Consider the following 12,678-nt stretch of genomic DNA (forward strand, 5'->3'; position numbering starts at 1 on the left):
TTCAAATTCTCAGAATTTTTATTTTGAACCTTGGGGTCCCTGCACCGAACAAAAAAGTCCTAGTGGTCCCTGGTCAAAAAAAGATTGGGAACCACTGATCTAAATCAAGTCAATCAATCTATAAAACAATAAAAAAGCAAGGTTAATAACTGCAGAATATCAGATTTGCTTTTTCTAATAAAAAGCAGAAGTTAACTCCATGGGAATCCTGGTGCAAAGGGTCAAGTAATCTAGCAGTGCCATCCACGGCAACTGGACTATATTCACGTTGCCAGGTATTTAGATGTGTTTTGGCAAACTCGTGATGTGACAGAATACTGAGTGGTAAAAAGTCAAATGACAAGAATGGAAAAGATAGCTGCTGAATTCAGCCCATCTTGTATTTACAAATCTTAGGAATGAGCCCTGCTGAATTGTATAGACCAAGTTCTGAGAAAATACACATAGGTCCAGGCTGCACATGGTTTTGAACTTGGCTGTACCTTATCTCTAGCACTTTCATTTTCCTGAAGAAGAAAAAACCACACAAAAATTTCCCCAAAATTCCAATCCCGGAAGTCTTCAGTTGAGAAACTTTGATTAGTAGTAATTTTTCATGAATTGATAAAAAAATAAAAATAAAAATGGTATTCCTTTCATTTATTAGCTTTAAGAGAAAAGATTATTGAATATTGCACCTTCCATTGGTATTAACCTTTCCCCCCAATTGCTATATTTATTCTCTCATTTCGTTTAACCACACAGAGGTATTTATAGACTATAAGACTTCCAAGGCCTGGTCTAGACGCACAGCAGAATGAGGTGGCAAAGAAGTACTTAGGGGTCAGATTGGACTGTACCTCTTCAGGGATTAGGGCGGCTGGTTTATAAAGTTCCCCTACATTATTAATTCCATGTAAGCAAAACCTAGCACAGCACATGAAGGACTAGGGCAGAACCTTTCTCCCTGATGCACTCAGTTATCATTTATGAGGAAGTTACTACATGGGTGAGCTCTAAACAGTGACCCACCTGTATCCAAAATGGTAGAATCAGAGCTGGATTTACAGACAAGCTAAGTAAATACAGTTTAGAGTCTCCGATTGAGAATCTTCTAAAAATGACTAAATTTTAATGTTAGAATAATACAATTTTGCAGCCCTCTTAAAACTTTAGAGCCTCAGCATGTCTTAAACTAGGCTTGGGCAGACCCCTATTCAACTACATGTCTAGTCCAGGCCTTAATTTCCTTTTTAACTAAAGAGCCACCATGGTGTAGTGGTTAAGAGTGGCAGATTAATCTGGAGAACCAGGTTTGATTCCCCACTCTTCCACATGAAGCCTGCATCTTCTTTGCATTATTTTATTTATTCCACTTTTATTTCATTGCTACCCTTTTCCTTCCTTAGAAAACAGGGTGACTCAGTATGAAGGTTCTGTATGGATTTTCCAATTTCACAATCATTACAGAGTTTTTTTGGGGGGGTGATGTGTCAGTATTAGGGTTGCCAGGTCCCCCCGGCCACCACTGGGGGATAGTGGGGTACAGCTGCCAGATCCAGGTTGAGGAACTCCTGGAGATTTGGGGATGGAGCCTGGGGAAAACAGGGACTTTAGTGGGGTACAATGCCATAGAGTCTACCCTCCAAAGCATCCATTTTCTCCAGGGAAACTGAACACTATAGTCTGGAGATGAGCTGTAATTCCAGGGGATCCCCAGATCCCATCTGGAGGCTGCCATCCCTAGTCAGCATCCATGATACAGCTAGCACTTGGATTGTTGATGATTTCAGGAACACTGCTGCCATACATAGATTGGAGGTAACATTCATGCTGTTTCAACTCTGTAAACCCACCTCCAGGTATTCTAAACAATCTAGCAATGCAATTCTGAGCAGTTATACCCATCTAAATCCACAGAAGTCAATCTGCTTAGAAAGTGTTACTCTGTTTAGCATTGCACTGTAGACCACCCAATCAATCATGCAGTAAGCCCAATGTTTCCACCTCTTTGCAGTTGCTTACACACCAGTTACTAGGGGGTGGTGACGCTGGTCTTGTCCATAGCTGTAGGACGCAGACTGATTCTCTGTGATATGACAGCTTCTTAAAATGGTATGGCTCTTAGTATAGTTGCTGCTCCAAAGCAACTCTAAGTACTTTTAAATTCATGTGAGAACAACCAACAGAATTAATGGCACCTGTGACTAGTAATAGGTTAGTATAAAAGTTTGTATTTCCTCCAGCGTTTTTTTAACAACGGCTGTTACCACACTAGGTATTCCCAGTGATGTATTAAGAGTTTGAAAATGTTATAAAAAATACTGTTCGCACGTTCTATGTATTCCCACCAATGTATTAAGAGTTTGAAACTGTTATAAAAAATACTGTTTGCACTTTGTTTGGCCCCTTTAGCTGTGAAGGCGTCTTCCAACCATTTTTAAGCCATGGCATCCAAAACCCCTTTTAAAGCGATGTTTTTTATAACATTTCCAAACTCTTGATACATCACTGGGAAAACCTAGTGCAGTAACAGCCAACAAGAAGAAAATGAATTGGTTTTTATATGCCGACTGTCTCTATCACTTAAGGAAGAATCAAACTGGCTTACAATTCCCTTCCTCTCCCCACAACAGAGACCTAGTGAGATAGGTGAGGCTGAGAGAGCTTGAAGAGAACCGTGACTAGCCCAAGGTCACCCAGCTGGTTTTATGTGTAGGAGTGGGGAAACTAAACCAGTTCACCAGATTAGCGTCCACCGCTCATGTGGAAGACTGGGGAATCAAACCCGGTTCTCCAGATTAGAGTCCACTGCTCTTAACCACTACACCACCCTGGCTCTCTTAATTAACTGTTTTGTATTTCTCTCCAACATTCTGGTACTACACATGAAACAATGTATCCCAATGCAAGTCATAAAAGAATATTTGGATATTTGACTAAAACCTTAATTGGAATGGCCCAAAACTATGCAGATCAACACGAATATTTAAGCGTAAAACTAAATACAATTTCCTTTTATTTAACAAAACCAAACATGAATTATTTAAAAACACTGCAAATATCCCGGTATTTGCCGCTTATATCTACAATTGCTTGATCAAAGCGAGGATCACACGGCGATTTCAATTTACAAATGCAACATATAACTGGACGGGAAAAGATGTGGAGAGAAAGAAGAAGTGCATCTGTTAGGACTCTGCTGTCTGTGCATTACTGTTCAATTGCATAGATCTACCTGCAGTAGCATTTCATTCTGTGGCTGCAGAGGTTTATACAAATGATAAAACTACTTCACTAACGCTGTGTAATTATTAAAACTGATTTTATAGTACACAAATCACCACCACCTCTTTCTATTTGCAGAAAGTGGAGTTTATTTTTCCTTCCCTACATTTATTCTCCCGAATTTTAAAAGTTATCTCGCCCATAAAAAAATAAGATACTGCTTTTCTGAGTATTGAGAGGGAAAATATCCATACACAAAAGTAAACGCTGAATTGCATTGACCTCTTTACATATTTGCATACTAGTTCAAATATAATTTTGGTTGTTTTGTGCTGATGTTGAGCTCCCTTGAAAATCTTCGAGACCCACCAAATCCAAAACTGCCTCACTACGCCCGAAAATAAATATCAGCAGCGTTGTCACTGCAATTCCAGTGCTGTTTGTCACCAAACACTGATTCTCAGATGCATCAACAGTAGATCAGATACTGTTGACCTTAGTAACCACATATCCCTTTCTTTGTTCAACTCCCTCCTTGCTGTCAGATTTGCAGAACAAGAAGGGAGTGGGATATTAGATGTCTCTAAGATCCACTGCTGAGCTCTGAATGAGAGTGTGATTAATACTAATTCACACTAACTCCCCCCCCCCCACGACATCTTCCAGGCTATGTGAATCTTTCCTCGTCTAGAACAGAGGCTGCCAAAGCACTCATGATACTGTTCATATTCTTCTGTACTGTTTATCGCAGGGTGTGTTCTGTAAGCTGCTGTCTTTAGCACGTTGCAAGGGCTGCTGTTGTAACGCATCACATCAGTAAGGCACTTTTGTGAGGCTATTTTTGCAACATTGTCTACAAAGAGTCATACAATAAACTAATTGCTAGAGGCTTCCTATTTTAGTCCCTCACTATACTACAACACATTACACCTAATTGCCAGGGGTTTCCTATTTTAGTCCCTCACTACACTACAACACACTACACTACACTAAACCTAATTGCTAGGGGTTTCCTATTTTAGTCCCTCCCTACACTACAACACATAATACCTGAAGGTGCAAGATCCAGCCAAAGGTAAGGTCTTTTAAGTCCCATTGATTTTTATTAAGACAAGTAACCCCTTAATAAAATCTGTGAGATTTAGACTTTTGCCATAACTATAGCAGGATCTTATTCTTAGTTGTTAACTGAAGAGTGGAAAACATACATAAATTGACATTCTAGAGTGTGTCCTGCTAACCTACAGTATTTCATTTCAATGGAACAAATTAAGGCAGATGGCAGAATTATTAAACTTATACATACATTTGTGAGCATAACTATTAGGCAGTTATAAACATTTAAGAATTTCATAGGCTGGTATTATACAGCATGTTGCCACACATTCACTGTGGAAATTAACATGTTTATCATGGCAGCAAACTCTTTTGCTCCACATTTTAAGCTCTGAAGCAGCTTGAAAGACAAAACATATTGTTATAAATTATATATATTCTCTTTCCCAGGCGTTGTGAAGTTTCTGTGCTCCACTTGACAATATATATCCCCAACACAACTCTGCATTTACAAATACTCTTCAGCAATACGCAGTTATCTTTGAAGTAGGTCTAAGAAGTGGTGATTAAAGTGCAAAGTATTTGGCATGGAATCCTAGTGATTATTGTATTTTGCTTCTATGGCCACTGACGAATCAAGACTGGATCTCCCATTGATGGCAACTGTATTTAACGGAGGACCAACCTAAGGAGAAAAAGATCATCATTAAAAACAAAACAAAGCCAGCCCAGGCTCAACTTGGAGGTCAGCCAGTTCCAGAAGCTACTTATGATCATGTGAAAATATTAGATATGTCCCCCAAACACATCTATATATTCCATGCACTTATACCCTGTCTTTCTACTACAGTATGGGTGGTTTAATCTAATTAAAATCTCACATGAGCATTTAAAGCTGCCTTCTACTCAGTCACACACTGATCTAGCATCTCTCCAGGGTCTCAAATGCCCACTATTCGAAATCCTTTATTGTTGCGTTGTTTATAGTCTGTCTTTTACTGTTTGGCTTTATTGCATTATTTTTTTCTAGTTTTGTAATCCACCTTGCATCTCAACAAGAGAGGCACACTATAAGTAGAAGAAGAAGAGTTGGTTTTTATATGCCGACTTTCTCTACCACTTAAGGGAGACCCAAACCTGCTTACAATCACCTTTCCTTCCCCTCCCCACAACAAACACCCTGTGAGGTAGGTGAGGTTGAGAGAGCTCTAAGAGCTGTAAGTTGCCCAAGGTCACCTAGCTGGCTTTGTGTGTAGGTGTGGGGAAACAAATCCAGTTCACCAGATTAGCCTCCGCCGCTCATGTGGAGGAGTGGGGAATCAAACCTGGTTCTCCATATTAAGAGACCACCACTCTGAACCACTCCATTTAGACTAAACCTGGGACCTCTGCATACAATAAATCCAACATGGTTGCATTTTCCCAGCAAAATAAGATTCCAAACAGTGGGTTTAGTCCTAATTTGGAATCCTAATTTCCAAAGAAGCAGAAACCATAGTGTGCCAGTTTGAATATAATGACACCTCATGGTTTTGCCTAGAGCATAAGTAAGCAATTACCCTTGCCACACAAACAAAAAAAGAAAGGAAGCAAGAAAAATGTTTGCCTGAATGAGCTGGAAGTTTCATCAAAGCAAGTTTGTGTAGGGGTTGGTGTATCATTTGAAACCTGCCATTTACTCCCAAAGTCACACTGCTTTGAACACTGAACAATTTCCTGCATACTTCCTACCACTTCTCCAGCCCACTTTTCCTGTCGCTAAGGAAGTGGAAAGACAGAGGGCTGCATTACTGGCTTGCATCCTAAGCAGGTGAGCAGATAAACTTCCCTTTCTCCTCCCACCACTGCAGCCTCTGTGCCCCCTGAAGTTGTGCCTCTGTGAGTCAATGGACCCAAAGAAACAGTGTGGGGGGAACTTCTCTGCTGATGGAAAAGCTGGTCTTTCAAAGGACCTCCTACTGTGCTCACTGGATAACACCTTGGGATCCAAGCCCAACACAAAGCTACTCATGAGCAATGTGGGATTGAACCAAATGAGGGTGGTTCTTCAGTGGCTGCCCTGCCTCCTCAAGAGAAGTACATTTTCCTGTACCACCACAAAGAGGTGGTGACAGGGCAGGGAATACATTTTTGGCAGCTACCAGACTTGCTTAGTGGCATGAGAATTGCAAAGTGGATCATAACTGAAGAAGAATATATTGACTATGGTATCAGTTGCTACCAACTATCACCTGGACCCAGCTATCTTGCCAAAATAAGTACAAAGTTCACTAGTATCACAATGTTGATGGCTTAAAACCATTTCCCACATTAACTTGACAGTTTCATTTTAAATATCCAGTGAACATCTTTCTCTTACATCCCATTCTGTTTACATAGTTTTTAAAGTCCCAAAAATACTGATTGCTTTAATGTCAACATACATATACACTAACACACCTCTTATCTGTGTGGTACAGCTCAACTAATTTCCAATGACAAGCTAGTGCCCTCCCAAGCAGAGTTACACCCTTCTAAGTCCATTGACTTCAATGCGCTTAAAGGGTCAAACTCTGCTTAGGACTGCATGGCAAATAAAAGGTTGCACAGCAAATGAGTACAAAGTCTAAACTATCGGTCCAACCAAACACATGGAGCAATATGCATGAAACCATACTCATCAGAGTTTTTGGAAGCTGATTAACAAGAGCAGGGGTACCCTCTGGAAGGATTCCTGCATTTCAGAATATGCAATTATTCTTTAGGAGAAGCTTTATCTGTGGCCACTTGATAGATTTACAAACTAAAAGATGACTCTGGACCTATGTGTTAGGTGTCTTATTTTTAAACTGAAAGCATGTTAATATTTGATCTTTTTTTAAAAACACACGCACATAAGCCTGAATTTACATGTGCCAGCTGCAGTGTATTTCAGCCCTCTCACGCCAGTGGTGTACACATGTGGGGGGGGGGGAAACAGAAAATCCCTTCAAATCTTCTTTTATCGAGTTTCTGAATCGACCAATGGCCGTGTAGGAAGACTGATTCACAAACACATTTCAATCTTCGTGCCCTTTACAATGCCTGTGTGATTTCAACCTGACAGAGAGCTGGATCACATGATGGAAATATTCTAGAGAATAAAATACTTTCAAACTTCTACCCCATTTGACCCACTTAGTTAGCAATTACTGCGGGGCTTTATTCAACAGGAATAAAACTGCAGCACAAAAGGCCAGAGTTTGGCTCTGCACCCTAGCAAGTTATTAAAGAAAAAAATAAGTCTGGCTGACTCTAGCGGCAGTTTTTGCCTCGTTCTTGAATGCTTGGCAGACACAGAGAGCACCTGACAGGCCTTTCACCGGCTTAGCCCAACTTTGCCATTTCATTACGAGTTAAACATTTTTTCAGTTCCACTTCACACGTGTGAACCTGGTAATTTCTGGTTTGCTGACATTATAGTTTAATCCTTTCTGCGTAAAGGGTACTTAAAAAATAAAGCAACATTTTAAAGATATTGCCTGACTTCATCTTCACAGCAGGCTTAAAAATAAATTTGATGCCACACTTTTCTCATTGTAGCTTCACTTCCTCATATTTGTTAAGATGGTGAGTAAGCACAGTTGTTCTCATGTAATGTATTTAAAATAAATTGGCTGTCATCTGCAACTGGCTTCTGGAGCATACTCAAAGCTCGCCTGATGTTTTGGGGGCTGGGGAAATCTTTTTATTCATTTACAAAGTTGTACTTTTATACGTACCTTGGAAGTCTCATGAGTATGTAGAAACCCCTACGGTTTCTGTGGCCCCATTCTGTGATCATGACAGACACCAGCCACTTTTCTATTTAGAATAAGGGGTAGTCTTGGAAAATAGGGATGAGATCAACAGTTGGATATTGTGGGAGGATTAATATATTCATGTCACATAACAATGAGCCTGCATAAAAAGCACCCGTCTTTTTAGAAGACCAGGATATACCTATTTCATCCCTGTATACTGAGTATTACCATTACTACACAACAGTTGTTAATTAAGGATTTTAAAACTTCAAGCTGATCAGATATATATGCCCTACACTCTATGAAATTCCTGTATGCTTAAGTGAATGCTGCTTTGCACTATTTTCTGTAAGTTGAATTAAGGACATTCAGCCCCGTTAGCATTCAGCCCCCTAATCTCCTTATTGGCATAACTGAAAAGTCACACAGTCACGAGACTCTCTCATCATGATTAACGCCAGTGGTAACTGCAGTGGCAATTTTGAGATAAACCCTGTAAAATCCATTGTCGTTGATTTAATGGCGAGGGGGTAAAGAGGCCCTCACCCTTCTCAATTTGGCAGCAGCTTCTCCAGAGCGGATGGCAGCCAGCAAGCTCTGGTGGAGCTGTTCTGGGTCAGGGCGTTGGTGTGTCACCGCAGTGCTTTTCTCAAAGACAGTAGTTGTTGGGGGGCCAGATAAAGAGGGAGCCGGTCGGTTTTGCTCGCTGCTTGCACAACTGTTGTCCTGTTGGGAGGAAAAGAACAACATTGCCCCCGGCAAAGTTACGTCCTTTGTTAGCGCTACACCCACATCCCACACAAGCATTTATAGAGCTACAAACAGCTTGAATCTCCTTCTTCCCAAGAAAGAACACCACCCTAGCAAGGAGAAGACCAGCCTGGCTAGATACGTTGACCAGAGAACCAGCGGACACTGAGAACTGACTTTCCCCTCCCTGCCAGAAAGAACACTGCTCAACTGCCAGTTCCCCTGAGACTGGAGAAGGGGAGGGGCAGGACATGCTGGCCTCTGTCATCAGCTAGAATAGGGGCCACCTAACATTCTCTTTAGTAGCCCCGTGGCACAGAGTGGTAAGCTGTAGTATTGCAGTCCAAAGCTCTGCTCACGACCTGAGTTCGATCCCAACGGAAGTTGGCTTCAGGTAGCCGACTCAAGGTTGACTCAGCCTTCCATCCTTCCGAGGTCGGTCAAATGAGGACCCAGCTTGCTGGGGGTAAAGGGAAGATGACTGGGGAAGGCAATGGCAAACTACCCTGTAAACATAGTCTGCCTAGTAAATGTTGGGATGTGACGTTACCCCATGGGTCAGGAATGACCCGGTGCTTGCACAGGGGACCTTTACCTTTAACATTCTCTTTAATGAGAGCTACTTCTTAGTAATGAAAAATAACCTGAGCTAGTTCCCCACACCCCTGGCCTGTTACCAAAGAAAAAGCTTATGAAATGAAAGCCTTGGGGGGGGGGGGGAACAACCTTAGGAGCAGATCTTTTTGTGATCTTTTCCTGAGTCGTCTCATGAATGTATGAAAGCCTTGGGGGGGGGGGAACAACCTTAGGAGCAGATCTTTTTGTGATCTTTTCCTGAGTCTTCTCATGAATGTATGAGCTGCTTTGCAGCAGTGGGCAAACTACTGGTAGTTTGTGAGCGACCTGTTGGAGACCCCTGGGCTAGAAGAATAAGGGCCACAGGGCGACTGCATCACTTCCATCCAAGCAGGAATGCCAGCATGGGGAAAATCAGGCTGCCCCAACTGGATAGAAATCCTAACTGCCACATTGGTTTTGCTTTTCCTTGTGTACCTTGCCATTTTAGTTTGTAAGCCCCACTGCAATGGATTCATTTCTCTTTGCAGATGCGAATACTTTGGGATAGCTTTGCCCTAAAAGCCCAATAAAACAAACACCACCGTTAACACTAATAATTTCTGTTTCATTTTGCAAGTAGCCTGGGAAACCTGATCTACCCAACAGTATCAGTTTATCAATGTGAGGCAATGCTGTAAAAAAAGAAGCACATAATGGGTGTCCGCCACATATAACACCCCACCCCCAACCCGCTGGGTAGTTTGAAGTTTTACCTTCTCTGCCATGCTCCGCTGTGACTCGCTCACTGGGCTTTGCAAAGGAGAATGGTTCTTTATCTCAGCGTCGGGTGGTGGTGAAGGAAGGTCAAAAGAGGACTGCTCTTGTAAGGACCCGCTTGGACTGGTGCATGTGTTACTGAATGACTGTGATCTCTTAACGGCTGATGATACAGCAAGAGCAAAAGGGGAGGGCCTAGACTTAGAATATGGCTGTGGCACAAGAAAGGTCCTAATAGTTCTAAGCTTGACTGAGGGAGGCTGGGCAGGGGGAGAATTCAGAGGCGTGGACAGTTTTACGGGAGAAGTGGAGACTTCTGTTTTGTTCTCATTGGGACCATTTTCGGCCTTTTCCTCAACGGACTGAGAAGGAACACTAACTGTTCTAGGAAACGGAAAAGATGTCTGATCTGGCGACGCTGGTTTCTTTTCTGCCACCGTACCTTTAGTTTCATTTTGAGTAATGCTACTAACAGAACTACTTCTTGCAATTGCCGATGTTACGTAATGAGTAGATGCCCTCTTTTGCATCTGCAAATAAAAAGTGCTTGGCTTTGCTGTAGGACTTAATTTACTTGGTTTTTCAAGCACTGCGGGTGGTGAAAAGCTTTTATTTTCTGTGCTTAGCACCAATGGAGCAATTACATGATCTGGAATAGGTTTGGAATGTTCTGCTCCTGTTTTCTTGCCTTGGGTATTAGAGAGAGAAACTACGGCATTATCACCAACACTGCATGTTTTATGAAGGAGATCATTCTCCGGCAACTCAATTTCATGTCTTAGCTCAGGCCCTGTTTGATTTGAGGTATTGCAAACTTCTGGTTGTGTACCAAACTGTTGGGAATTCTCATTCTTAGGAGACATATGCAAACAGGCTGCTTCCTGATCCCCAACTGTGTCTGATTCCCAACTATTCAGTACTTCCAGAGATTTTGGAGGCAGAGGCACTATTTTATAGGTAGTCATTCCAATTTTGGGTATATAGTCTCTTGTAATCTCATTAGAAGGCTTTGGCTTTGGGCTTGAGTGTTGTTGATAAAGCGGGTAACCCCTTGTAGGAGAAGTAACAGGACTTTGGACAACTCGCTGTGGTGGGATGTTATCCTCATTTGCACAAACATCATTTTGATTGCCACTGGGATTTTCTGTGTCATGCATAGCTTGTTTCTTCAGATAGCTGAACTCTGTCAAAGTTCCTACACTCTTGCGCACCCTGTGTATGAACTCTGAGGGTTGATTCTCCAGAGCTGAACTGTGCATATGGAGCGCTTTGTGAGTGCTTTGTTTATTACCCTGAGGATCAGTACTCTCACACAATTCAGTCTGAACAAAACCATCAGCAGGTGGGGTTGTCTGAATTGCAATATCTTGAGTCTTTACTGGCTCCAAGTTGGACTGTTCCAGACCCCCTAAAAGTGCTTGTGGATTGTGCTCCTGATCGACATTACTTTTATAAGTTTGGCAGTTTGAGAAACTTTCTGCTCCAAGCATGTTGTTATCTTCCATGTCAATCTTGCTTTCTTCTGTCATCACTGGAAAGTGTTTTGAACCCTCTTGACCTATTTCTTTTTTTAAAAAAATGGAATTTTGAAATTAACATTAGGATGTAACCTTATTTGTTTTAATAATGAATTATACATTTTCATTTAAAAAATTGAGTAGAGCTAACTTTTCTATTGGTGCGTCATTTTTTTGGCAACCGCAAAGATCCATTAATACTAATTAGAAGAACTGATATTCCCAGAATCATTGGTGGTAAACTCCCTTAGGTGAGCCTCACTCAATAGTATGTTTGCATTCAGTCACAGGAATACAGATTATCTATAAATAAAAAGGGGGGGGACCACCACTTTTGCCCTAAGTGGCAATCGAATTTGCTCTCAAGGAAGAGAAACTCACCATTGTTTTGGTTGGGCCACAGTGCTTCCAATGCTTTGTCATTCTCATGTGAAGCTTCCCCACGCACTCTCTGGCTGTGCTGAGCTCTGCAAATCAAAAATGCAAAAGTGCCAGAGATCACTATTAGTAAATAAAGAAGACAACTACCTAGGGTATAATTAGAGGCTGTCAAATAAAACGTGTGTGTGTGTGTGTATTTTGCAGTCTTCCTTGGTGATCAGGCTATATACCATGCTGCCTTCCCTCCCAAACAGAGCTTAGGACCTCAAAAAAGAATTGCTGCTATGAAAATCTCTGTATATGCTGGCCTTCTCCTTTAGAACAGAAATATATTGATTTTCTCAATCTTCTAATACTCAAGGTATTTAACATACAGAGATTATGCAACGGTAAGTAGGGCTCCCTTGCAGGCACAGGAGTCTTGTGGCACCTCATATTGGCTATAGCACCAAGGACACTTTCCTGGGAGTAAGCCTCATGAACTAACATGGGGCTTACTTCTGGGCAGACCTGCTTAAGATTGCTCCCATTAGTCCCTTTCCAGCAACTACAGTAATACAAAGTGATCGGAACCTTGGCTTACCTGTGAGGGTTCCTTCTTCTACTCTGAGGAAGGAGAACATCTTCATCAGCGGGGTGATTTCCTTCCCATGCTCAGGGAGGCAGGACTC

At 41.7% G+C, this 12,678-nt stretch overlaps 1 protein-coding gene across 1 annotated transcript in view; it reads right to left on the reverse strand.

Annotated features, from left to right (window-relative positions):
- Nucleotides 1-4,758: 4,758 nt before the first annotated feature.
- COBLL1 (cordon-bleu WH2 repeat protein like 1) overlaps nt 4,759-12,678 on the reverse strand; it is an 88,590-nt gene continuing 80,670 nt past the window's right edge. The window contains exons 12-15 of the mRNA XM_056861181.1: nt 12,008-12,093; nt 10,106-11,673; nt 8,571-8,750; nt 4,759-4,948 (exon numbers count right to left, since the gene is read on the reverse strand). Coding sequence (XP_056717159.1) covers nt 4,859-4,948; nt 8,571-8,750; nt 10,106-11,673; nt 12,008-12,093 — 1,924 coding nt within the window. The 3' untranslated portion in view covers nt 4,759-4,858. The remainder of the gene's footprint in view (nt 4,949-8,570; nt 8,751-10,105; nt 11,674-12,007; nt 12,094-12,678) is intronic.

This window comes from Euleptes europaea, chromosome 15 (genome assembly GCF_029931775.1).
Source record: "Euleptes europaea isolate rEulEur1 chromosome 15, rEulEur1.hap1, whole genome shotgun sequence".
Classification (NCBI taxonomy): Eukaryota; Metazoa; Chordata; class Lepidosauria; order Squamata; family Sphaerodactylidae; genus Euleptes; species Euleptes europaea.